The 25,217-nt window shown below is 43.8% G+C and overlaps 1 protein-coding gene across 1 annotated transcript in view; it reads left to right on the top strand.

The window, feature by feature from the left end:
- LOC133969173 (FRAS1-related extracellular matrix protein 2-like) overlaps positions 1-25,217 on the top strand; it is a 56,276-nt gene that overhangs the window by 18,761 nt on the left and 12,298 nt on the right. The window contains exons 3-11 of the mRNA XM_062405464.1: positions 848-994; positions 10,128-10,358; positions 14,875-15,000; positions 16,275-16,526; positions 22,945-23,094; positions 23,207-23,416; positions 24,061-24,258; positions 24,612-24,776; positions 24,864-25,046. Of these exons, the coding sequence (XP_062261448.1) occupies positions 848-994; positions 10,128-10,358; positions 14,875-15,000; positions 16,275-16,526; positions 22,945-23,094; positions 23,207-23,416; positions 24,061-24,258; positions 24,612-24,776; positions 24,864-25,046 (1,662 nt within the window). The remainder of the gene's footprint in view (positions 1-847; positions 995-10,127; positions 10,359-14,874; positions 15,001-16,274; positions 16,527-22,944; positions 23,095-23,206; positions 23,417-24,060; positions 24,259-24,611; positions 24,777-24,863; positions 25,047-25,217) is intronic.

The raw sequence follows: 25,217 nt of genomic DNA, 5'->3' as shown, positions 1-25,217 counted from the left end.
GAGATTTCCATTCCGACAGCCTACACACAGCATTTGCACAGTCAGTCCTACTCCTCTGCATTTCTCTGCCAGGATAACACACACACACACACACACACCCTCATGAAGGCATTCAGCTTTGCTCCCTTAGTCAAACACTCTTCATCAGAGAAAGAAAAGACCCCACCTCCACCTATTTCCTTGTAGTTTTACAACGTTTTCTCATTATTTCCATTCATTATTGCAGAACTCCGTCCTCCTCCCCCGGCAGTAGGTGGGCAAATTAGCCGCACAAAACATCTCTCCTGTCTGCCCGCCTGTTGAAGTGGCAGCTATTAAGTTCTGTAAGCCTTCGCACTAACACGAGCATTTACTCTGCCAACCCCTCGCTTTATAGCACTGATTGGCTGGCACGCTGAAACACTCGGGACGATATGCTATTTTTGCCGAAGCGAGGAGGAAAAAAAAGGAAAGAACGCAGTTCATCGAAGGTGGTTGTGCGTTTAAATCATGAAGAGATTGAGCACAAGATTGGGTTGTTTGTTTGTTTTTAAGCAGAAAGTGTTCTGCAGCAGAAGTTTTGCAGCACTTTGAAAATAATGAATGCACTTTTTCACCATTATGGTTTTTTCAATAATTTCTCCCTCCAGTCACAGAATCTCGCCTTTTAGTTGCCTTTCCAATTTTTGCATAAAACCCAATGCCAAGTATTCAGTAGTTATCATTAGAAGTAAATAGGCACAGACCCACAATGGCTCATGAGGTATTTCCACAGAGATTCTAGATAATAAACTGTACGCTCTCACTCTAAATGAACTGAAAGTTAAAGTGCCGGAGTTAACACAAAGTTCTTGTGTGTTTGGTCCAGGTGGTAACAAGCTGAAGGGACAGAAGTTCCGTCTGGACTGGTCCTGGATCTCCCTGGAGAGAGAATACTACGTGGTGGACGAGGAGGACAAGTATCTGGAGGTGGTGCTGAGACGGAGAGGCTACCTGGGAGAGACGTCGTTCATCGGTGAGTGGGTTTGTCTCTCCTCCTTTCTGAGGACATACTTTGTGTTTTAGCCACATTTCAGTTGTTGGTTCTATGTCTAACAATGTCGGCCTGATGGTGGGTCACTGTAAGTTCACCACTTCATCCCGAACTGAAATATCACCACAACAACTAACACATTGGCAAAAGTTAGCTAACAAGCTAAACCAAAGGATGAACAATTCAAAAATTACACCGGCTAAACACCACAAGGCTAGCAAAGCATAAGAATTGTTTTTGTGAGTATGTTAGCATGTTGACAGGCTAAAAAAACGGTGAACATGGTAAACATACCTGCTTAATATCACGTTAGCAAAGGACATTGGCAGCATGTTGTGAGGTATTAGCAATTAACTGCCTGGGTTCAGCCTCACAAAGCTGGTAGCGTGGCCGTGGCCCTGCTGGAAACCCGTACGCATTGCGTTAGTGCTTGATTGTGGGCGTGTCCTACACTTGGTTTAGCCATGATCGTAATAACACACAATCACATTCTTGAGACACACACCATACCTGGCTTTGTGCCAATATACCATGCTAGGTTTAACAGCCACCTTGGCCTCCTCTTTCGTATTTACTTGATTTAATTGGCTGGTGGTCAGAATACACCTCCTTTTCATTTAAAGATCCATTACTTGTTATTCTCATTAATGTTTCTGTGCGTAACAAGCAAAGAAAGAAACCTGTAGCCTACTGTATGTCCAAATGCTGTGGATTTCAGGAAATAATACAAATCCTCAGCCTCATTTTTCACGATTTTTCTTGAAGCTTGACATGTAATCAACAGTTTGTAATTTTCTTGCTGCAGAGCTGTGAACATCATTTTCATCCCAAAACTTTTACTGAAGTTGAAGCCCAATTTCATTTTCCTCCTCAGGGTTTCACCAGTTCCATCCCCTCTGCCTGGGTCATTTAGTTTGGCTTTAAGTCATCCCAGAGTTTCCAAAGTACTTTTTGTCAAGAACTCTAGGAAACTAAATATAGAGCCGTAAGGATAGTGCAGTGCCCGGAGCACAATGCCACTTTTTATTTCCCAACACATAGAGGAAAACAAGGTCATTAAAAGAGTTTTACTTCTGCTACAAGTGAAAGCAACATGCTGTTTTTCTTGATATTCAAAGTTCTACTTAATTTATCCCAGACGGGCAAGTGATTTCCCAGCATGTCTCCACGAGGACCTGAAATAGGCATCTGAATAAATACATGTAAAAAGGCAATAAAAATGCATCACATTGAGCTGAGGCTATGACACAAAAACTGAGAAAACAAACTGACAGACGACATTTCCGAGGTTAAGGACCTTGTTTACACACTTGATATTTTCCCCTCTGCTTTAAAAGAAAATCTCCATTCACAAAACCTTCGATTTACAAAACATCTCTGACTAGACAACAACACGAAAATGAGTACAAACGCACAAACAGGTACACTGGGCCAGCAGGTGGCGATAAAGTCTACATCGACGATCAGTCCATTGTTAGCTTAGTTTCATGTCAACCGATATACAGTATATGAACCACTGCTGTTTCTAGCTGCATTATTGTGGACAGGGTAGAAGTCAATGATTACAAAAACCCATCATGTTACCATCACAAAAGAATTGTCATAATCTCCTTGTCGGTATAAATGAATGTTGATACATGCTCTCCGTTTGTATTTGTTCCATATGACAATTTAATCAGAATCGAAATGGTTTAAAAAGGTGTCTTAGTTTGTCTTTGAATAATAAGAAGTAGAATTATGGTCCTTGTATTGTTGCGCGGTGTATAATGCGGCTCTCCACAGTAGACAGGAGGCAAAGTGAGTGTGAGTCGCTCTTTGACAAGTGGTTTTATGTGCGTGGGTTTGATGCGTCAGTGCCCTAAACGTCAGCATCACAGAAAGAGAGAGATTGAAATGACATTAAGATCTGACTAAATACAAAATTATATGTGCAGACAATTGCATGTAAAGTGACATGATGTACTTTTTGCTTTGTGAAAAGTGCTTTTCTTCTTGGAAATTGTTTTTCGGGTGCTGAGATGGAAAGAGCTGCTGTTACATTTTGTTCCAAATTAGACCTTAACATTAAGTTAGACATCAATCTAAAGTAGTTCTGCTCACTGGCCTTAGGTAGCATTTAGCCTCAGGTCTTCTTTTATCCATATTAGGCTTTAAAATGTCTTGTCGCAGCAGACAACACTGACACTGGGAACATGTCGGCCCTGTCTGAAGGTCTTTGGATAAGTGAGTCTTCAGCAAGCTTAAGAATAAAATGCAGAGAACACACTGCTGACTCTCAAATCTTAAATCCAGCTGACGACACAAACATCAGAGTTTGTTTATAAGCCCTCCGACCGGCAGATGGAGGTTATTTGGGGTTGGAAACAACAGTCCGACGTGGTTCTGTGCTTATGTCGGAGTGTTTGTTCAGGATCGAAGGTTAGAAGGCTCATGATGAACTTGTCCCTGAACGCTCCCAGACTTTATCACGCTTCAGCGACTTCTCTCTGTGAGATTCACCGGCTGTAAGCGGCTTTTACCGTCTCCCACCTCTCAACGTCATCCTGATCCCCTGTTCATAGCTTTCGTCTGGTCGCAGCATCACAGCAGCAGTTTATGTGCACTTTAAGACTTGTGTACCTGTGCGTATGAATGTGGTGTTTGTGTGCGTGTGTTTGTGTGTATGTGTGTTTGTGATGCTTCTCTGGAAAAGGTTGTGAGTGGATCTCTTGGGCACACATGAGAGCTTGCGGTGTAACCTGCGTCTCTTTGCACTGTTGGTGAGCGAGCATCTGGTTATCTCTGATGTAACACACACACACACACACACCTACACACACACACACGCAGACACACACACACAGACACGTCCTGCTTTTTAAAACATGGTGCTAGGAAGTGTCAATGTGACAGTGTCCTCCATCCGGGGCCGGTGTAGCTGCTGTTTGTTGAGCAGAGGTGTTTTTTATTCATAAGTTGGTTCGGAGGAAGATTCTGAGAATAAATATTAACTTCTAATATTAATAATAAAGGTCATATAAAGAATATTTTGACTCATAACATAGCATCCAGCAACTATTTTTGGCCACACTTTATTTAACAGCTCACTAAAGACAATATTTTGTATTAAATATGACAAATAAGTAGAAATTCTATGTTTTTATCAGACAAAATAATGGAATTTTTTTAATGTATTATATTATATTATAACAAAACCACTTTCAAGATATATATATATATATATATATATCACTCCCCTGCTGTATAATTAGTGTATGAATGTGTTTGTTTGCTGTTTTAATAAAGAACATGTCATTTCTAGTATTTGATAGTAGATGCGGCTTGTTACTTATAGGCTACTGTACAATTAAGAGCGACAGATTTGCACACACATACGCCTGCTTATACTCTATTTCTATGCATTTTGGTATTTGTCATTAACCCAGAATGGTCCAGTGCCGGCACAGATGATGAAATATGGTCCAGCTTATGACGACCCAGAGTAAAAAACTGCGACTGATCAAAGCCCTAATAACTTTCATAGATTTCAATTTGCTGGGCCGGTGAACAGAAGAATGGAGCCAATGAAACAATAATAGAGTGGCAACGCTCGAAATGGACAAAATAGCAGGAACACCATTCGCTGTAATTCAATCCAATGCCAGACTGACACAGTAACAGGACCTGTGATCGATCCCCGCTGTCGACTGAACTCAGTTTTAAGGCTGTAGTTTGTGTTGTTGTCAAGCGAATATGTGTTACAGGTGTTTGGCTCCAGCCTTAATGGTTTTTGAGAGCGTTCTCGTGCCACAGGAGACAATTTTCCAGTGAGTTTGATGAATCTGTTCAGCTGGCTTCCTCTAGAGTTCCCTCATTTTGTCTTGATATTGGCGGTTGTCAGTTTGCTGCTCAAGCTGACACGTACTGCTGATGATATGCAAATCATCCAGTTTGTGTTACCTTAGAATTAACCTGTTATTTCTTAATTGGGAGAGTGTCCCAATTAATTACTTTATTTCTACAGTGGCTCTGATAGGACAAACCAAAAACGGCCTCTTTAGATTGCCTTCATGTTAAATCTGATGCTATTGACACAGTGCCGTCAGAGAGTGGAATGACAGTTCCACTAGATTTGAAATGAAACAACAAGTATGAGGTTAAAGTGTCAATGGTCTTCTCACCTTCAAAGGATTTCTACTTTATATACACATCCGATAACCAGTGCAGGAACTACAGCAGTGTTTGCACAAACTATGAAATCCACTTTTCAGGGTAGAAAATAATTGAACAATGACAAACATCAACAGCAGTCACCTTTAATCACATTTTAAATTCAGTTGCAAATCTGCTGTTGGTCGTGAGCATCAGACAGATCGGTGGACACGTCCTGCTCCCTAATGTCCCGCAGGACCGGCGCTGCACTTTGAAACACATCATCAGTTTGGACCGAACGCAGTTAACTGACATTTTGTAAAATGCCAGCACTATTCCGCAGAGCCCGATGTGACATAATTGATTGTTTTTTTCCTGGACCACAGTTTAAAATAAAAAAATATATCGAATTTACGATGATAGGAAGCTGAGGAAGGAAGAACAAACCTTCACCTTCGCAGAGCAGGAACCAGCAGCTGTTGGCATTTATGCTTGAAAAAGATTATCAGAGATGTTGCCAATTAATTTCCTGTTCGTTAATTAATTACTCCATGAATTGTTTGAGCTATAAAAAGGGATAAAGTCCTGCCCTGTCGAGCCAAATCATTTCAAACCCCCTCAAAGCTCAGGGTCAAAACCTCCAATTTATTGTTTCATTTCGAGGAAAATAGCTGTACGTTGTATAAAGGGCGAATAAAAAGCAAAGGAAAGGGAGGAAAGTAAAAGAAGCATCATAGGATTTAGTGATTAAAGTAGATAGTGTGTGTGCAGATGGATTAGATAGATTAGATGCAGAGTGTCGGGGGTTGGCGGCGCGGGGAGAAAGACACCCAGCGATGTTGACAGAGGCTTTGCTGAGGGAAGCTGGTGTGGTGCCAGGCGGAGGTGGAGGGAAGCTGGTTCCGCTCGCTCCATCTCAACAGGGCGTGTATAGGTAGAGAGGATCAGCGGAGGAGGAATGCGGAGACGAGATCAAGGTTCAAAGATGCCCCCGCGAAGCAGAGCTCAGCCACACCGGGGCCGGACAGGAGCCGGGGGATCACGCTAGATCCTTCTGCCTCTTGTCTTCCAGCTCACAAGTCTCACTCTGCTTTCTTTCTTCTTGCGGAAGGAAAAAATATAGTCCGATCATGACTAAGGTATCAACCTTCAGCTTAACCCTTCCCGGGCGTGTTGCCCTTCCTCACCTGCTCCACTCTTCTAATTGAGTTCTTTCACTTTCTCCCCTCCCCCCGTTACTCCTGTCCCACTGACTCGTCAACCCACTTAACCCCTCTCACTTTCTAGTCCTTTCATCCGTAATCTCCTCTCACCTCATTTCACCGTAGAGAGCATTTTGGTCCTTTTGCACCTGACCTGCTTTTTCTCATCAAAGACACCACCTCTCTCTTCCTCCTGCTCCCTCGCAGCCTTTTCAAGTCCCGGGTCTGGGCCACGAGTTCCGTCTTATATTCTTCCTCCCACTATCCATTTGTCATGCGTCTTAGATCTACCCCCCGTCTGTCTTGCTCCAGTGAGGAGCTTGTGTGCAGTTTGGTTCTCCTCTGTCTGTAGATGCTCTAGTATACTCATTGTGTGCATCCTGTATTTGGTTGGAGCAAATTGGCCATTTACAAACATGAACGGCAGAACGAATGGGTTCATGAAGAACACGGCGGGAGATTGTGCAGGACACACGTGTTCACGACAATAGTAACATGTCAGGAACATTCGGGTGAGGCGTGGTAGAGCACGCATGAAGACAAATTCGTCGGATGTTTCTCCACACAAACAGTGATACTTTCATAGAATCTGTTTAAAGAGATAAAGTATAATTTCGACATGTTTTGTTTGTAGCACATCGACAGCGGCTTCTGCCCTCAGCGTCATCGAATGCTCATGACTCGCGTTGTCTTTCAAGTTGGCAGCTCTGTTTGCGTCTTCTTTTCCATTCTGAGACATATTTACTCTTTTTGATCTTTTCAGTTTTGCGTATGTTGTGTATTCGGGACATCGTCAACGCGCCCACTTGCTCTGTGTGAATTCTCTGGATATTTTTAATGAATAGTCTGGAGCAACTGACTGAGACATTTTGGTCTTCACATAAAATGTTTAGGTACAAGTCTGAATCCAACTATTGATTGTAGTGCACCTCTTCTGCTTGTGTTTTTTCGGTACACTGTCTCTTTCCTTTTTCTTTCCTTTCTTTCGTCTTTCTTCTGTGTGAGTAATAAGAGACGCCCCATGGCATGACAGGACTGAACTCTCATTCGTCTTTTCCTGCTCCTCGCACAAGTCAGAGCTCACTCCTTGAAGACTTCCTGCTCCGTCCTCTTCTCCGTCTGTCCTTGCTCCGAGAGATAAGTGGTGGCTTGTTAACGAGGTGAATCTCTGCCAGGTTAAGTTTCAGTATATATCACCCAGCCTTTCTGTGGGATGTATTCCAGCCTCATTATTGATACCAAGCCAGGTGGATGTAGAGATAATTTTATTTCCACACATCTCCACCTCAGTTGTCTCCATGTGAAATTACCTCTCTGGTATAATGAGCATGAAGGTTCCTGCATTCATTCATTTTATGATGAACTTTGTGGTTGTTGTTTTTTTTTACATTCAGCCAAACACAGCTTATTGCAGTGTTTGCTCTCAGCTGTGAAAAATGAACAACAGAGAACAAAAGGAGGAAAATGTTAGCAGCTGTACAGAGCTTGTTTGTGAGTTTGTATTATGTGTGTGTGTGTGTGTTTGTGTTTGTGTTCTGGAGACACAGACACAACAGACTATAGCGCTGAGCAGCAGCAACGTTGCGATCAAAAGGTCCCTTGTGGGTATATATGTCTCCTGCTGAGAAAGAGCCTGGGTGCGACCCCGGGCGATGCACGTCTCTGCCCTGCAGGGGGCCCGGTGGAGGTGGCACAGTGAGGCTGCACCCTTCATCTCTCCTTTCGCCCGGGATTTGCTCTTGTGTGTTTTATTTGATGTGGATCGAAATTGATTTTTTTCAGGACAGAAAGCCGGATCATATAGAAGCCATCTGTGTGATGACACCTGTTCTCATTTTCAAATTTTTTTTGAAGTTATAATCCTTCACCGAGTCAACCCTATTAATTGCTATTGGATGAATTTGCATTTGGTAAACTACCTCTTTATTTATAAATGTAAATGTAGTCTTTGCTTTTAGATGCAAAGTCTTATACAGGATTCAAATCATGAACAAGGGATCTACAGGAAAGGATGCATGAGCTGTACATCATTCTCATAAATAATGTCCTAATACAAATACATGCACACATTTCTAATAAAAAAAAGAGAAAGGCATATACTTCGGTATTAAAGGAGGCATATGATGCATTTTCAGGGTGTGTTGAATAGATTTTAGAAGTTAAAAAGGCAATTTAAATATTGAGGTCACAGATATGTAGCATTCCTTACAGATGAACTGATCAGAGTTCTGCTCAGACTCCAATTGTATGTCTCAACTTGACCAAGCCAGAGAGAAGCCGAGCTCGGCCTGAGCCCTGAATCTTTTTAAAATCTGAATCCACATTCTACAACTGATCAACGTCAATGGTATTTCACATTAAATAAAAAAATTCTGTAAATTGACCACACCATTAGCACAAATGACCACAGAAGTGCCCAATCAACTGAGCCGGAAACCCTCTTATCCTACTGTGTGTTTCTGTCACGCTGCTGTCGGCGCAGCTCGAGCCAGGCTCAGCTCGTGAACCTTACACCCGGTTCCTGAAAAGACTCTTAGCAGCGCGGTGCAGCTTCCAGCAGCATCATTAGTTTTTCACGTTGAGCTAACGCAGAGGAAACAGAGGGTGATGGATTTAATATGATGCTTGGGTCAAATGTGAGATATGAGCCGTGGAGACCAGCAGTTTCTCTGGACTTCTGTGAGCTCTGTCGTTATTGTGGTTGTAGAAACTTGTCCGGAACATTGAGTTGTTGACAACCTATAAAAAATGTATTGGGGTCAAACCTCAAAACTCCATCTGCAGCACATTTGTGCCACTTGTGAAAACAGAAAAACTACAAAAGAAATAAACCCAGACAATTCAACAATTAAGATAAAAAGCCTGTTATAACAATCCTTGAGTTTGTCATCACAGCTTCCCTCACTTTATTGTAAATAATTTAAATCACACAAGATCCTCACAAGCACAGTAAAAGAAGAGGAGTAAAAGTTTGTATTTCAGCACGTGTGATTATCGTCAGCTTATTATTTGCATACAACACTCACCTCTCAGCTCTCGCCGTGTGTGAGACTTAGTGCATCGAGTCCCGACTCCGTGTGTTTGTCACTTCTCTCTTTCGACTGGGAAACAAATCCTTTTAATTTACAGGAACATGCATCAAGCAGACAGGCCTGTATCGGCTCACGCTGTTTCTATGAATGCAGACAGAGGGAGATGAACAGCACGTTTCCGGATGTAACACGTCATTGTGTGGCTTATCCCACCTGGGCTTCCTTGATGTGTGTTTTAATCTGAAACCCAGTCGCTCTCCTGCTTTGAAGAAGGTGTGTCGATGAGCCTGAGTGTTAGACAGATCTCTGTAAAGTGGATTCACATGAAAAAGACTCATTATAAATGAAATAAGAGACATTTGAAGAGGGTAGAGAAGAGACACACACACACAAACACACACAGACACACACACACACGTATATACCAAACAGCCGGGGAAGCTAATCTATCTCAGGGAGGTGAATATGTTTATTTAAACGCCTCAGTCGCAAATTCATTTCACACATTTCGGAGGCTGTGTAAGTGATCAGTGAGGAAAAACAGATGCAGCGTTCCTTTCACACGTCTCTCTGAGCAACATTAAAGGGTGTGAATATGTTATCTGCTTTTCATCTGTTTCTCTCTCTCCTGCCTGACACGTTTTCATGGTCGTTTTCTTTGCTTTGTCTCCACTTCACCCTTTTCTTTTTTCTCAAACTTTATTAATCTCTTTGTGACTCTCTCTTTTCCCCTCCACGTCCGTCCCCCAGGCATCGGCACCCAGGACGGCAGCGCAAAGAAGGACGAGGATTTCAAGGGTAAGTCCCAGAGGCAGGTCCAGTTCAACCCGGGGCAGACCAGAGCCACGTGGCGGGTACAGATCCTCACCGACGGGAAGTACGAGCAGGCGGAGACCTTCCAGATTTTGCTTTCCGAGCCGGTGATGGCAGTGATGGAGTTCCCCACCACAGCGACAGTGGAGATCCTGGACCCCAGCGACGGTCAGTACATCTCCCACGAATATCATAGCCCTCTTTTAGATACTTGACCATATTGTAACTGAAAACATTTACTCAAGTACTGTGCTCACAGGTTTAAGGGTTATTTTACGCTCCTTAATACCTCCGGCACATTTCCGAGACAATTATTGCCCTTTTTTAGTCCGCCGCATTTATCTGACAGCTTTAGTTGCAGTTTCAAATTATTAATGCAAAATATAATCAGCTGATAAATTATGAATACAAGACTTTAGCTTGTGAGAGAATATTTCTACACTGTGGTGTTGCCTCTTTTATCTAAGTAAATTACTTGTTGTGAATTATTTGTGCTGATTTGGTCTCAGATGATTTCCCCTCCTGGAATAAAGCATTTCTAGATACTGCAATAGTGTTTAACACAAAGTGTTGGGATTGGATCACTCACTGTAAATAAAGATGGACAACATGTCGGATCTCGGAAAAGTGAAGCCAAATCTCCCTAATTGCCTCCTGGTGGCTGGTTACAGTATAGATCATTAACCACTCTTCGCTGCTAGTAAGTGGGACATGGACCAAACAAAGACATTAAATGTTTCAAAAGGGAGTGATGGCTCCACTGGTGTCTGAGATGGAACAGGAGGGAGTCAGTTCTCATGTTCTCCCCGTGTATGGTTGTACAGTTGTCGTCTTTGTACGCTGGCCCTGCAATATCCTGACCCTCCTCTCGCCCAATGGGGGATTGACTCCATCCCCCCTGGGACCCTGAAAGGATGAGCGTTACAGATAATGGACTGGAACTGAGTGAAATAGATACAAATGCACAATATTAGGTGTTGGAAGTATTAATCTATCACTGGGATGCCCAACCTTTTCTGTATATGACGGTTGATTGGCGGTTGCATGCCGAAATTGGTTTATTCATAAATGTGTTTATATTCAGATTTTGTCCCTGTTCCGCTTCCATTATTCAAAAAATGAAAAAAATCAAATGAAAGATCCATGGAGACACAATACGGAGGATTGAAAAACACAAGATAATACAATATAAACAAATTGTTTTTCTGCTTTGTTCACCTGAACAAACAGGAGTGTCTGTGAGAACACTGACTGACATCTATAATGAACACAGCACAGGATCCCAGCTGCCACTCAAGATCTCCTGCTACACAGTCATGAAAAACACACAGCACTTTTACCATATATCACTTTTTTTGCTGTGTGAGGCATCAGTCAACTCGGCAGACACAGAATGAAGAATTGTCAATATCAACATTGACTTCTGTAGATCTGCTTTCATGTCAAATCTGCCCTGCAGGCAATCACAAGGAATATCCTTCTGACATGACAGCCGGCAGAGATTTGTTGTGTTTTGCTTTTTGACTCAGTCGAAGATTTGCTTCTGAAAACCCAATAAAAAGCAGCATAATTTGAATTTTATTGAGAGGACAAATTAATGGTTATCAATAGCTCAAGTTAAGCCTTTCAAAGTAACTCGCCTTGGCGCTGATGGTTATAAACTATCTCAAAGAAACAGTCACATGCATTGGAAGTCTTTTCTTTCCCACTCTCTTTCATCCTCTGTGGTTTCGTCTTTGCCTGAAAATTGTGAAATTAATAGAATATCGAGTCGTGCGACAAACTCACTCCTCTTCACCATCAGGGCAACATTTTCTCTTCTGAGAGATTTTACATTCAGTTACTTTTCCCAATATTACTAAGGAGCAACTGGTTCCATTACGGAGACACACAACAGCTGCTTTCATCACACTCATTTGTCTTCTCTCTCTCTCTCTCTCTTTCTGCTGTGTCTTGATCTCTCTCGCCTCTTCTCCCCCTCACACACGTCCTTTTCAATCTGTCCTCCCCTGTGGGCTAATTATGTTGTGTGCGGAGGGTGGGGGTGGTGGGGGGGTTATGTGGTTTGTTTTCTATCATCTCCAGAGATTTTTTTTAATGTGACAGAGATGTGCCACTCTGTACACTAATGGGCCAGCGAGGCCCTGGCAGTGCCTGTGGCGTTAGCTGTACCCCGGCTTTCGTTCGCTAATGATGACACCGAGCTTTGTCTGGTCTCCTGGTTAGCCGGCAGATTCCCTCCCTAGGGGACATATCAGCTGGGCTAATATCAGCTCTACAGCGGATCGCTAAGCTTTAACCAAAATTAAAGGGAGCATAACAAGCTGGATTTGTTTCTCGCTGCGTGGACGCTCTCTGTTTATCTGCATGAACCCCCCTGCAGCTCTTCTACATTGTTTTCTCTTTCTTAGAATGCATGCTCTCCACCGCCCATCTGCACCGGCCTGTGGTACACCCACTCTAAGTGCTGCGGCAATAACAAACTTTGTGTAATTACAGGGTGTGAGAGTCTGGCTTTCCTCCTCCAAAAACTTTATGACTTTCTTTCATATATAATTCATGCACAATGCTGAGTAAAGATGAAGGTGGTAGCCTGCTGCTGTTAGACTGTTTGCTGCAGCCTCTCGCCATAATCGCTGGTATCTTTCTTGCTCTCTCCACAGCAAGGACACCATATATCAGTGGAGCTGTTGCTCGACCACATTTTGCGTCAAGGTCACCGCACTAAATGATGAACAACTGCTCCCTCTGTGGTAATGTTTTAGTGTGAAACCAGAAGGCCAGCTGCAGCCGCTTCTTCTCTAATTATGGGAGCTTTGTCTCAGTTAGGACGGGAAATCTGTTGACTAATGCGGTGCACTTAAAACCGGCGAGTGCATCTTGTGGAGCTGTGGCATTGACCTGTGTTACGTGGTGAGATCGGTTCGTTTGTTTACCTTCACGGTTACATTGGAGGTATTTGGCTGATGGGAATAACCAGCGTGGCAACAGCAGGAAACAAACTATCCGAGCATCGTTAGATTATTCATGAAAAGATCAATAATGGAGACGGCGTATAGAAATAAAAGCCAAACAGAGTCTTTTTGTTGGATTGTTGTCTGGTTCTTTTTCCTTCTTCTTGCCAAGAGAGGATCGGGATCAGGTGAAGCCATCCAATGTTTTAACACCCTCTGCAAAAACATATGTCTTTTTTTTTTTCCACATTAATGTTTTTAAAGTGACTGTATCCAAGAGGGGAACTTGACCCACTTGGCTGGAAATTTGCCTTTTTAAATCTTGGGTGGACTCAGAGGCACTAGAAGAACGCAGTGTGAGATGAACTGTAGAAAGAGCTGCTAGGAGAGGAGGTTGGTGAGAGGAAAAAATCAGGGGTGTGTGTGTGTGTGTGTGTTTGTGTGTGTGTGTGTGTGTGTGTGCATGTTCCCTCACTCTGGGACTTGTGGCATAAACACCCACCTTGTCGGGACCAGTCGTCCTCAGGGAGACTGAAGCCTTGAAACATCATTTCTGAGGTCCTGGTTAAGGTTAGAATTCAGGTATGGCCGTCCACAGCGTATAATATTCAATGCAACGCCCCGACAGCTGCACAGACTTGTGAGTGCACGCACATATGTAGTGTGTGTGTGTGGAATAGGTAAGCAGAGGACCCTGATCCCCTGCTACGAGCCCCCTAGGCCCCCCGGGGAGGGACAAATTGTGGGCATGGACAGAAGGAAGAAATGGAAGCAAGGGGAGAAGGCTGAGAGAGGACGATTTGGGGAGTTACCAAGAGAAAAGAGCGATGTTGGACCCCCCGCGGTGTGCAAGATTGTGTTTGTTGATGACTTCATCTCAAAGAATCATCTCAGGTGTTGATCTGCTTTTACGCTGGGCGTTGAGTCAAATGTCCCTGTCTGTTTTCTCCTCTCATGCTCACAGGCTCGCCTTTGTAATGCACTTTTTGGTTTCGCAAACCAGGCCACAAGTGTCTCGCAGTTCCCGTCACTCATTCATTCATTAATTCTCTCACTTTAAGGGAGAGCAGGAGCGGAGTGCACTCACAAGAAGATCTGTGATGAGCTGAGGGTCAGTCCGAGCTGTGTTTTTTATTGGTCCCTGCGCGTCTGTGGGAAGTAGCTCCAGCATTTATTGTTTCTATAATGCCTGTAAGCTCTCAGCTTTGATAGATGATGCTTTCACTGGCTCTAAGTCTCTCTCTCAATCACAGACTCCTCTCAGAGATGCAGAGAGGCGTGGGGGAGAGTGAGAAAGAGAATAAGAGCGATGGCTTGGCTGACCCCTCCGTGTATAGAGCTGTCGATACGTGGAACTCCCGGCTGGGTCGCTCTGTGGGATGAGCTGAGGGCCTCGCATGTTGAACAGCCTGCGACACACGAGGCAGTAAGAGAAACTTTCCGCAGGGGTCTCTGTGAAGAGCACCTCTGGTTGCAACGAACTGAAAACTGATGGAGAGTTATTTTTGAATATGAATAAGTACGCTGCAGGTTCACCACTTCAATGGATCTGAATAAAAAAATATGGCAACTGAGGCTCGCTAATGCGGAGCCAGAACAAAAGCGGGTACCGGTCCATGGTGGCCTAATGCACTGTGGATTTTTTCTGCAGATTGTTATACATGTCATTACCCTTTTATTTCCCTCCCCCCCTTGACTCCCCCCCACTTATTCTCGCTTCTCCTCCGCAGAGTCGACTGTGTTCTTCCCCGAGCAGACCCACTCGGTGCAGGAGGACGTCGGGGAGCTTTTCATCCCGGTGCACCGCAGCGGAGACATCAGCCAGGAGCTCATGGTGGTCTGCTACACACAGCAGGGTACGGACGAGCCACTCTCACCTCGTATAACCCGTTTATCCTCAGTCCCACCCCACCGCTGTCTGCCGGCTTTGAACATGTGAAATGGAGTTGGTGGTTATTATTGAAAGTCTTGATGCACACGTTTTTGGACCACAGGTACTTATGTGCATAATTTATGAGTCTCAGGTACAGATGGAAAATTAGCATCTTATAATATTAAATAAATGATATAATAATATAATACATGATCGTACTTTCACCCATTTCTATTGCTGCGTGTACAAATCTAACAAATTCACACACAACGTCTACCATGCTTGAAAAATGCTCGAATTCTCCTTTTCACTTTCTGCTCCAGAGTCTATCTAAGACAATTTAATGCTGGCGTACATATTTATTTGGTTTAATGTAAATAAACCAGCGTGTATGATGCAGTGTCTTTGAAACACAGCAGTGCAGCGGGAGAGAGGCAGTTCAACTCACATTTACATTTCACAACTAAAACGAAACAGCAGGACCTCGGCAGCGTCACAATCGGCTGTAAAATCCTCTTTGTGGTTTATTCCGATCAGCTTCCATTAAACTCCTCCACAGCTCCACTCACTTTGGAACAATACAAATTATTTTTAATTGTTTACTTGCAGCAGGTGACAATGTGTGAAAAGTGACAGATTTTATCTCGCATCCCCTCATGCATGAAATAAACGGAGCTAAAAGTGCAGAGATAATTAATTCACTGATTAGAATAATTAAGGTGCTTTTGTTAAATGACAAAAAAAGGTTTAAATGCGGGGTTGGTCTGTTCCCTTTGTGTTCTCATATTAAAACTGACCTGGTTCACTTACTGTAATTAAAAGGTCCAACCTTCACCAGCCATAATGGCTACTTTAACAGTCTGAATTTCAATAAAGCGAAAGGGAGCCGTGCAGGTTATTGCTGGTTGCCTGACAGGCTACCTGCAGCATGTGTTAAAGATGAAGACGTTTGTTACTTGATGTGTTTTGAAGTTTTTTAACTTCGTCACATCGCTTTTTTCTTTACATCACAGTCAGCTGAGTCTGAATATGTTTCTAAAAATGACTACTTCAAATGCGGTGAATCCATAATAGATAAATATGTGCCTGAAGCTGATCACTCAATATTCCCAAAATAAGAGATACTGTTTAAAAAAACATTAAATGTGCTGAGGGCTCCAGTTTTCCGACACCATTTATAACTACATTATGTTCTAATGATGCCTCTTCAACAACTGAAATGTCCTCTCACTCCCCCCTGTCCTCACCTCTCTGAAGGATCTGCCTCTGGAACGATCCCCACCACCGTCCTGTCCTACTCAGACTACATCTCCCGTCCGGAGGAGCACGGCAGCATCCTCCGCTTCGACAAGGGCGAGCGGGAGAAGCAGTGTCGCGTGATGATCATCGACGACTCTCTGTACGAGGGAGACGAGAGCTTCAATGTCACGCTGTCACTGCCCGTCGGGGGACGTCTGGGAAAGCACTACCCCACCGCCAGGGTCAACATCTTAGAGGACATGGACGACGGTAGGTCTTTTTTATCTCACTGGTGTGAATTAACGTGCAAAACATCTGCTGACATCTTTGTTACCCCCATTTCTCAGCCACTAGTTCTCCACATTATAAAGTAGGTGGACCCACTCATAGATATCTGTCTCCTTAATATTCCAGATTTTTTTCAAGATCAATTAATTTAAAGATTTAAAAATCCTGGATCAATCCCCTTAATGGATCCACACCTAAATATACTGGTTTCTCTCTTGGCTCATGTCCTTTCCTCCCTCTAAGTTTGGTGGTAATGTGCCCTTTAGGTTTCTGTGGAATGCTGCTAACTATCAGACCAATAAACCAAACAAACACAGATAAAAAGCATAACCACCTTGGCAGAGGTGACATGATGTGAGATCCAGCCTTTGCCTCTGTGATGTCTCAGTTTCTTACTTCCCACCAGTTTCTGTCTCCACTGATCTTTTTGAGAAAGCCAGAATAACTTTATAGAGAAAACTTTCCAATCAAACTCTGTTTAAACTCTTTTTTCTCCCCCTGAACGTGCTGTTCCCAAATCACATGGATGAGAGGGCGTAGTGAACTTTGCAAAAAAACACATTTCATCTCCAAAGAGAGGTTGAGAAGATTTAATTTCAAATCTGCCTAATGGGTGCATGTGTCCGTGTTGCTGTAAGGTTAAAGAAAACATGCATATATGCAGGCTGAGAGTCGCGTGTGAAAACAGTTTGTGGGTGTGAATTTCTCAGGGCTCGAGGTTCTGGTGTTTTGAATTATCACCAGAGCCTTGATATCACCTGACATCTCTTAATTAAGACTGTTTACAAACCTACCGGGTGTTGAGCCACGGAGGATAAGAGTGCTGAGAACACCCTGACAGGAACCCTAGCTGTGCACACTGGAGACCGATGGAATAACACGCGCCGTCGTTCAGACAGTCTTTAATTACAGAGACCCACACAGGGCTCCGGAGGGACTGTATCATCACACACATGTCCCAGGTCTGGTTTCATCACGTTACCTCGTACGGACAAAGTATATCACATCTTCCGAAAGGCGGAGACACGTGGAGGAGATTTATCTCGGGACAGACAAGCCTGCTGGGAAATACCTGTTCCAATCTAAAGGCACTCTCCACCATCTCACTACTCTGCATTGATTTACTTTATAGACTTGGAGAGATTGAATGTCCCCGGCTCAAGGTTTTTTGTTAAATGCCATGCTATAGATTGTTGCACTAAAATTCATACTTTCTTCCTGGAGATGAAGGATGAGCGGAGCTGCAGTGCAATAAATTTAGGTCAAATACCAGCAATTTAACAAAGCGCCATACGGAGAGAGTGAAGAAAAGTTTGTCCCTGTCCTTGTGGACTGTGGCTGTCTTTGTAAAGGTCTGCGAGCGCCTCTATTGATCTTCTATCAAGACAAATGACGACTGCAAACACCGCCCTTGTTTTTCTGTTGGTAAAAACCAAGCAACACGTGAAGCCCCACAGTGCAGACCAGTGGTTTAACTTGAGTTCTGAGGATGATGCATCAGCAGAGAAGCTTTTCAGATACAAATTGAATTATATTTTTTAATTCTTTCTATTCGAGTGTTCTCTCGACTCTGACCTAATTGGCATGAATTACAGCTGCAGATGAGTGTCTACATTTAGCTTTGAATAACTACAGAGGAAATAAAATAAAGTGTATATCAGCCAAAAAAAAAACATCTTCTCCACGTTAGTGGACGGGACATGGGCCTTAAAAGTCCAAATAAATGTGAAAATGCATTTTCAAAGATGCTTTCTGTATTTCAGGTTGTTCTCATCACACTGACGTATGTGCAAGAGATTTTTCTGATGAGTTTGGTTTTAATTAGTTATTCGATGCTCTGCAAACAAGATGAGACGTCAGGATTGACAGCAGAGACGTTCTCTAAATGTCATCATCTGTTGAAGATGGCAAACTTCGTGTCTGGGATATTTTGGCTTTGTTTTTCTATAGTGGGAGGAAGTGGAGATGAATCGTCCATCTTTAGGTACAGTCTATGTTTTGACCTCACAGGTTCTTCTTCTGGGTGGAAATAGGGCTCTAAATATACAGTCCACCAGAATATTGCATATCTCCTCACCCTAAACATGTTTTTGTTGATGACAGATATTTCCTTTGTAGACTCTCACACTTACTCCTCCTCCTCTCTTTTCATTTCGCCGGAATCTGTTTGTAACATAAAGAAACGTGTCAGTGCAGGGCTGTCAATTTACTGTCAGGTTGATAAATGAAACAATGGACTTACAATGGAATACTTATTTAAGGAAACAAACAACTGTGCCAAATTGAATATGTGTGTGTGTGTGTCTGTGTGTGTGTTTGTGGAGGCATCTTGGGACTAGTTAACAAGAAAGCGTGACACACTCTCTGATTGTTAGTAAATTGTCAGAAGACTCACGGTGCTGAGTTCAAAGACATGGAAATGTGTTTGTGAAAGCCAAACTCCAGTGAGAGATGATGTGTCATTTTTAGCCTCCCAAAGGATGAAGCACCGTCTGCCAGTGCTCTAATACCTGCACCCAGCCACTCACGCTGCAGCCTCCCTCACTTCAGTTCATCCCCAGCTCCCCAAGGGGGGGGGGGCACAACGCTCTGTGTTTACTTGTTTACTTGTTTACGTGTCCGCATGCGTCTGTTGTGCATGTCTGTGCTCATTTGCTTCTGTCTGGGCAGCCTGTGTGAACGCTGCACCTCAAATCCGGGCATCAAAGGCAACAGGGGAGAAAAGCACTTGAGCAACTCTAAGTGTGACATGCCAGAACTTGCTCGAGCCCTATTTTTCCTTCCCCCAGGTCAAAGTCAAGTTCAGTCTGCTGCTCTGCTTCCATCTATTCCTCCGCCACCACCGCTCTCTCTCTCCCCCTTCTCAAATATACAGTCCTTCTCTCACTTAAGCGGAGAAAAAAAATAAAAAAAAGTAAAAAGGGCCCAGGGGTGTCTGCTAGATTTAGTACTTTATCAGATTAAACTCTACAGTACCTGTCTCCCTGCGTGCCGCGCTCCGCATGGCTGCACTCCTTGACTCAAAGTGAGTGTTGTCATCTCCTTGTACCCTGCCAGGGAGAGAGGACACTGGGGCTCGCTCGCCCGGGTGCATACGGCCACAGCTGAGTTTGTGGAATTGTGGATTAGCTCGGAGTATTTCTCAGCGACCCTGTCCTCCATATCAATTCTAGGGCGGCCTTGCTGTTGTCCACACCCTTAAAGAAACTATTCTTCACGTCCTGCCCTCGCTGTAAATAATTATTTTCCACTGTTCGGAGGTAAATGGCAGCGGACTTAGAAATGGAGAGATTGCGTTTCACTTGTTGTCATCATAAGAGGAATTGACTCGGTTTATCCACGCTTCTCTAGACATAACGATCACTCTAAGTGCTTTACACTACAGTTCACAGCACTTCTTTAAATAGCACTTCTCTAACACACACAGACACACGTTGATGATACATCCATCATCAGGGGGCAATACGTGGTTCAGCTTCTTGCAGAGGGAGACTTTGACGTGGACTAGAGAAGCGGGGGATCGATCCCACAACCTTCCAATTTGCGGATGACCCGCTATGCCTCCCGAGCCGCAGCCGCCCCCTTTGCAAGGCAACACATTCCATTCATTAAAAAAAAATATTTATAATTTGAATTACAAATGTTTCTACTTTACATACAAGTGGTGGTTAGCACCGTCACCTCACAGCGAGAAGGTTCTTGTCTGCGTGGGTTTTTTTCTCCCGCTTCCTCCCACAGTCCAAAGACATGCAGATTGAGGTTAGGTTAGCTAGAGACGCAGAAAATGTTTGTAGATGTGAGTATGGAGGGCTTCATCTCTGCATGTCGGCCCTGTGATTGGCTGCTGACCTGCCCAGCGTGGGACCTCATCTCTTTCCCAATGTTAAAAGCATTCCACCACAAGGAGGGATTGATGGATGGGCACAAGTTCCGTCTGTAACCATACAAGGAGCTAATTGTGACAATTCCTTTGATTTTCTCTTATATTTGCAACATAAAACTGAATTTTAACTTTAAAAGCAGAAGGAAAAATCATGCATGGGCCTGAAAAATGTGAACAATTATAAGCAAATACTAGAAAACAGTCCGAAAACGTGAATTAAAATGTGATGCATGTCGCAAAACTTTCCTCCTAATCATTGCATGATCCCTCACATGTAATCCACAAGCACCAGTGAGGAGTATTTACCTGAAATAAAAGCAGGGGGGTATTTACGTGCAAACTTGTAAGATCTCATTTGTCAGCTCCTTCAAAAAGCAAGGGCCCTTCTCCAGAGCGCAGCTGAGAATGCTCCATAAACTGTGTTTAAAGGTGCAGTGACACACGGATGTCTACAAACATGCACATGTGGTAATTATCACAATTTGGCATTGCACCCCCCCCCCCCCAGCCCTCACACACACTTCAGAGTGAGAAAGCAAAGCGTGGCCCCGGGAGGCGGCTCAGAGGATGCAGCTCTCGCTCATCAGTCATCGCTCATCTCCCCTCTCATGGTGTCAAGAGTGTTTTCATCGTGCTCCCGGTTGGGACACGTGTGAACACAGACGTGTATCAGCGCCCGAGCAGAAGTTTCCTGTGCAGCAGATTAAATCAAATCAAAACGTTTTACTGGAAAACCACATGTGTCCTGTATCATCGCTGAGCCCTGCTGTGATAATCATCCAAACAAACCCCCCTTCACTAGCCCCCACAGTATTTACCCTTGTATTTGGTCAGATGTTTTCAACCTGCCTACACAATCGGTAATTTCACCATTTTACTCTGCAGCTGTGTAAATACATTAAAAACAAACATCTATTTGCATGACGAGTGGCGCTTCATCTGTGAGGTGAGGCCGCCTGTGTAGGAGGAAGCGCTACGAGAGAAACACAGGTGCACGGAGGAGATGAAACGACCGCACTCGATGTGTGATCCTCACTGGATAGAATCAGACGTCAGAGTCACAATGTAACTGCTGTAATTTCCCCTCACTACCCTCATTATGTACTCTAGGCTTAGCTTTTGTGTCATCTGGCCCAGTTAAATAAAATATGGAAGTTCATACATCAGTAAAGTAAAAGTAAAAACTCAATCCGGACTCCGAGTGTTTGATCATGACACAAAAAAATTATAATGCGCTCTCGCTATTTTTGGATTATATGCCAGAATATACGAGAGGAGCCGAGCAAGAGCGCGAGAGAGAGAGAGGGAGAGAGAGAGAGAGAGAGAGAGAGAGAGAGAGAGAGAGAGCGAGGGAGAGAGAGAGGGAGAGCGGCATCTTAAAATGGAGACAGAAGAACTTTTATCCTGTCATTTTTTTAGACGTGACCGAGGGGGGGGGGGTTGCAAGAGATGAAGCTGTCAAAAACTCATTGGACTGCCTCTCCTTTGCTGCCTCAGGAAACAATGCCAGTTCAAACGAGCCTTTGAGCAGTCGAGAGGTTCTCTCCGACTCACTATCTCACAATGCCACACTCAGGGAAATGAGACACACACACACACACACACGCATGTGAGCCTTGTTTTTCAGAGCTGTCGCCATTTAAATACTTAGTGGTTTCTGTCAGAGGAACGATAAGACTGAGGTCAGAGGAGGGGGCCAGGCAAGGTCAAAGGTCACCCCACCCGTACAGTTTAATTCAGACTAATGGGCTGTCGCTGGTTGACCCCGGTGTCGGATGCTGGTTTTACAAATGCATGATGTCAGCGTGCGGGTGGCTGCCGACAGGTCTCATGATGCAGCAGGTGCATGAAGAAGAAGAAGATAAGACAAGTAACGCTACGACTGAACAAGGAGTCTAATAGCACAGCAGCAGGGAACTGAGCCACACATACGGTTGGATCGTATTAACGCTGAAGGGCATCCACATTCAGTTTCAAGGCAACGGGAGAACTAACAGAACCACATTTGTCCTCTATTCAAATATGTATTAGAGTGTTTTGCATATAAAACAGCCTGAAAGATTCAAGGCAGAATTTGAACCACAGTGAAATGATAGCAACGAGCAACAGGGACATGATAACAAACGGCAAAATATGAATAAAAAGTGTAAATTAAACTATATCATAAGCAAACTAGAAGTCAGCAGTCAGAGGAGCAAATTGAAATAAGCTACACCAAATAACACACGGTTATAGATAATAATTCCCTTAATGAATTGAAAAACATAATTTACAGTGTTATAGGATGTTAAAACACTCCCTGATGCCCCCCCCCCCCCTGATCTTGATCCACACCAGTATGTCATAGGCTCTTCCCTGACCCATAGCACATCCTTACACCAACCTTTGTGGGAATGCATCCTGCAGTGTCTGCATTATCTTAATTACAATCAAACCAACCAACCAATGCACTAAGGTGGGCAGTAACAAACACTCCTGCTGTTATAATTTCCTTATTGCTTTTTCTTTGCACCCCAGCGCCAGTGTTTTACTTTGGAGAGTCAAAGTATCATGTGGATGAGAGTGACGGGTACGTGGAGGTCAAAGTGTGGAGGACGGGAACCGACCTGTCCAAGTCCGGCACAGTCACGGTCCGCTCTCGCAAGGCAGAGCCTGTGTCTGCGGAGGGTAAGCTCATATACACATTCACAAATAACAACCATCTTTCCGCATCAAGTCAGCTTGTCATCGTTGTAATTTCATCTGACCTTTCCCCCTCGCCCCCCTGGCCTTCCTCTAGCCGGCATCGACTACGTGGGCATCAGCCGTAACCTGGACTATGCCCCTGGTGTCAGCATGCAGACTTTCAGGGTCTCCATCCTGGATGACCTGGGACAGCCGGAGCTGGAGGGCACCGAGAGCTTCGAGCTGGTATTACGGATGCCAGGGCACGGCGTCCTGGGAGAACCCGGGAAGGCTACGGTCTTCATCAACGACTCGGTGTCTGACTGTGAGTTTATATTTTCATAACAAGTCCAGATATATGTTTTCCCTCAGGATGGATTGTAGTAACTGTGGTGATCTTTGACTTTTTACCTAGTTCAATTAAGAATTTCCATTTCAAGGATTTATGGTCCCCCTGAGCTATGGCTTTACTTTTTAGTCAGTGCTTATTAGCAAATATTAGCATTTTAACATAGTAAATTAAGATGCTGAGCATTTTAAAATACTGATGTTAACATTTTGCCTAAAGTAAATCCTCACAGAGCCCCTGACATGAATGTAGATTCTTGTTTTCCAATATTCTATCATATTTTACATGAACAAACTACCATATGTATAAAATGCATTTTCATTTTTGCATAATGAACTTCTCCAAGTGTAGGAAAAAACGAAAGTCTCAAAGAGTATTTATGTCTTAGAAACTTTGTTTTTATGTTCATCATGGGAACTTTTTTAACACTTATTTACACAATTTACTTTACTGAACGCAACTTAACAATAACTCTGTACTTTTTTAATGGTTTCACAACATTCAGTACCGATTTAAATATATAAAAAAGCTTGTTGAAGCTTTGTTACTAGATTTGCTTTTTGATCATGATCACTATATCTGCGCACATGTGATGATTGAACCATCCTGTTGACTGACAGTGCCAAAGGTCCAGTTCCGCGAGCCGGTGTACACTGGAGAGGAGAGCGACGGCCAGATCTCGGTGACGGTGTACCGCAGCGGAGACATCACACACAGATCCACCGTCCGCTGCTACACCCGTCAGGGCTCGGCGCAGGTCGCCTCCGACTTTGATGAACGGCCCAACACGGACACATCCATCATCACTTTCCTACCAGGTACATCATTGATCTCACAATTCCACCAAACAGCTCACAAGTGTCTTCTCCTTAATGTTGGCACCTTTTTAATTAAATAAACAGCTCATCCAGGAACTACAGGTTTTTTATCACACAACTTTCCAGTTCCAATGTGCAACACCTTTCCTGCTGTGCTGTCACTTTGTGTTTTGTGTTTTGTGGCAAAATATATTAAACAGCTTCCAAAGGGAAGCAAAACAGGAACTAATTATTTAAATAAGACATGAGATGCTGAAGAAAGAAAAGAAATCAATGTAGAATTCATGTTATCGTTTCTTACACCTCAAATGTCCTGACGTGTTCCGTCATCACGCTCTTGCTGTGCTCTGCAGGTGAAGTGGAGAAGCTCTGCGTTCTGTCACTGGTTGATGACAACATGTATGAAGAAGGAGAGGAGCTGCGGCTGGTCTTAGGAAACCCGAAGAGCAACTCCCAGTTTGGTGCGTCAGTGGGAGTCCTGAAAGAGACTCTGGTGAAAATCAAGGACACAGCCGACAGTAAGTGAGATGGAGAAAAGTTGACATCCATAATCATACAATTTGTTGTCTTTCTGTTAAATCTGTGTCCTTCTCTTTGTGCCGTAGAACCCATCATCCGCTTCTCGGAAACCAAGTTCAGTGTCAGTGAACCAAAAGAGGCCGGGGCCGTGGCGACTGTGAGGATCCCTGTGGTGCGAGTGGGGGACACGTCCAAGGTGTCAGTGGTGCGGGTTCACACCAAGGACGGGTCGGCCGTCTCCGGAGAGGACTACTTCCCTGTGTCTCAATGTAAGACTGACACACATCCACGGACTTTATGGACTTGTGAATGTATTCCTCCGCCAGCAGGAAATATGGTCATGATCTCCCCTCCCTCTTCTTCCTCTTCTTCTTCTCCTCCTTATCCATCTCCATCTTCATTTTTCCTCATCCTTTGTCTTCTTTGTCTTGTCCTCATCC

Source organism: Platichthys flesus, chromosome 15, assembly GCF_949316205.1.
Source record: "Platichthys flesus chromosome 15, fPlaFle2.1, whole genome shotgun sequence".
In the NCBI taxonomy this organism is placed as follows: Eukaryota; Metazoa; Chordata; class Actinopteri; order Pleuronectiformes; family Pleuronectidae; genus Platichthys; species Platichthys flesus.
This window is presented reverse-complemented; position numbering and strand designations above follow the sequence as displayed.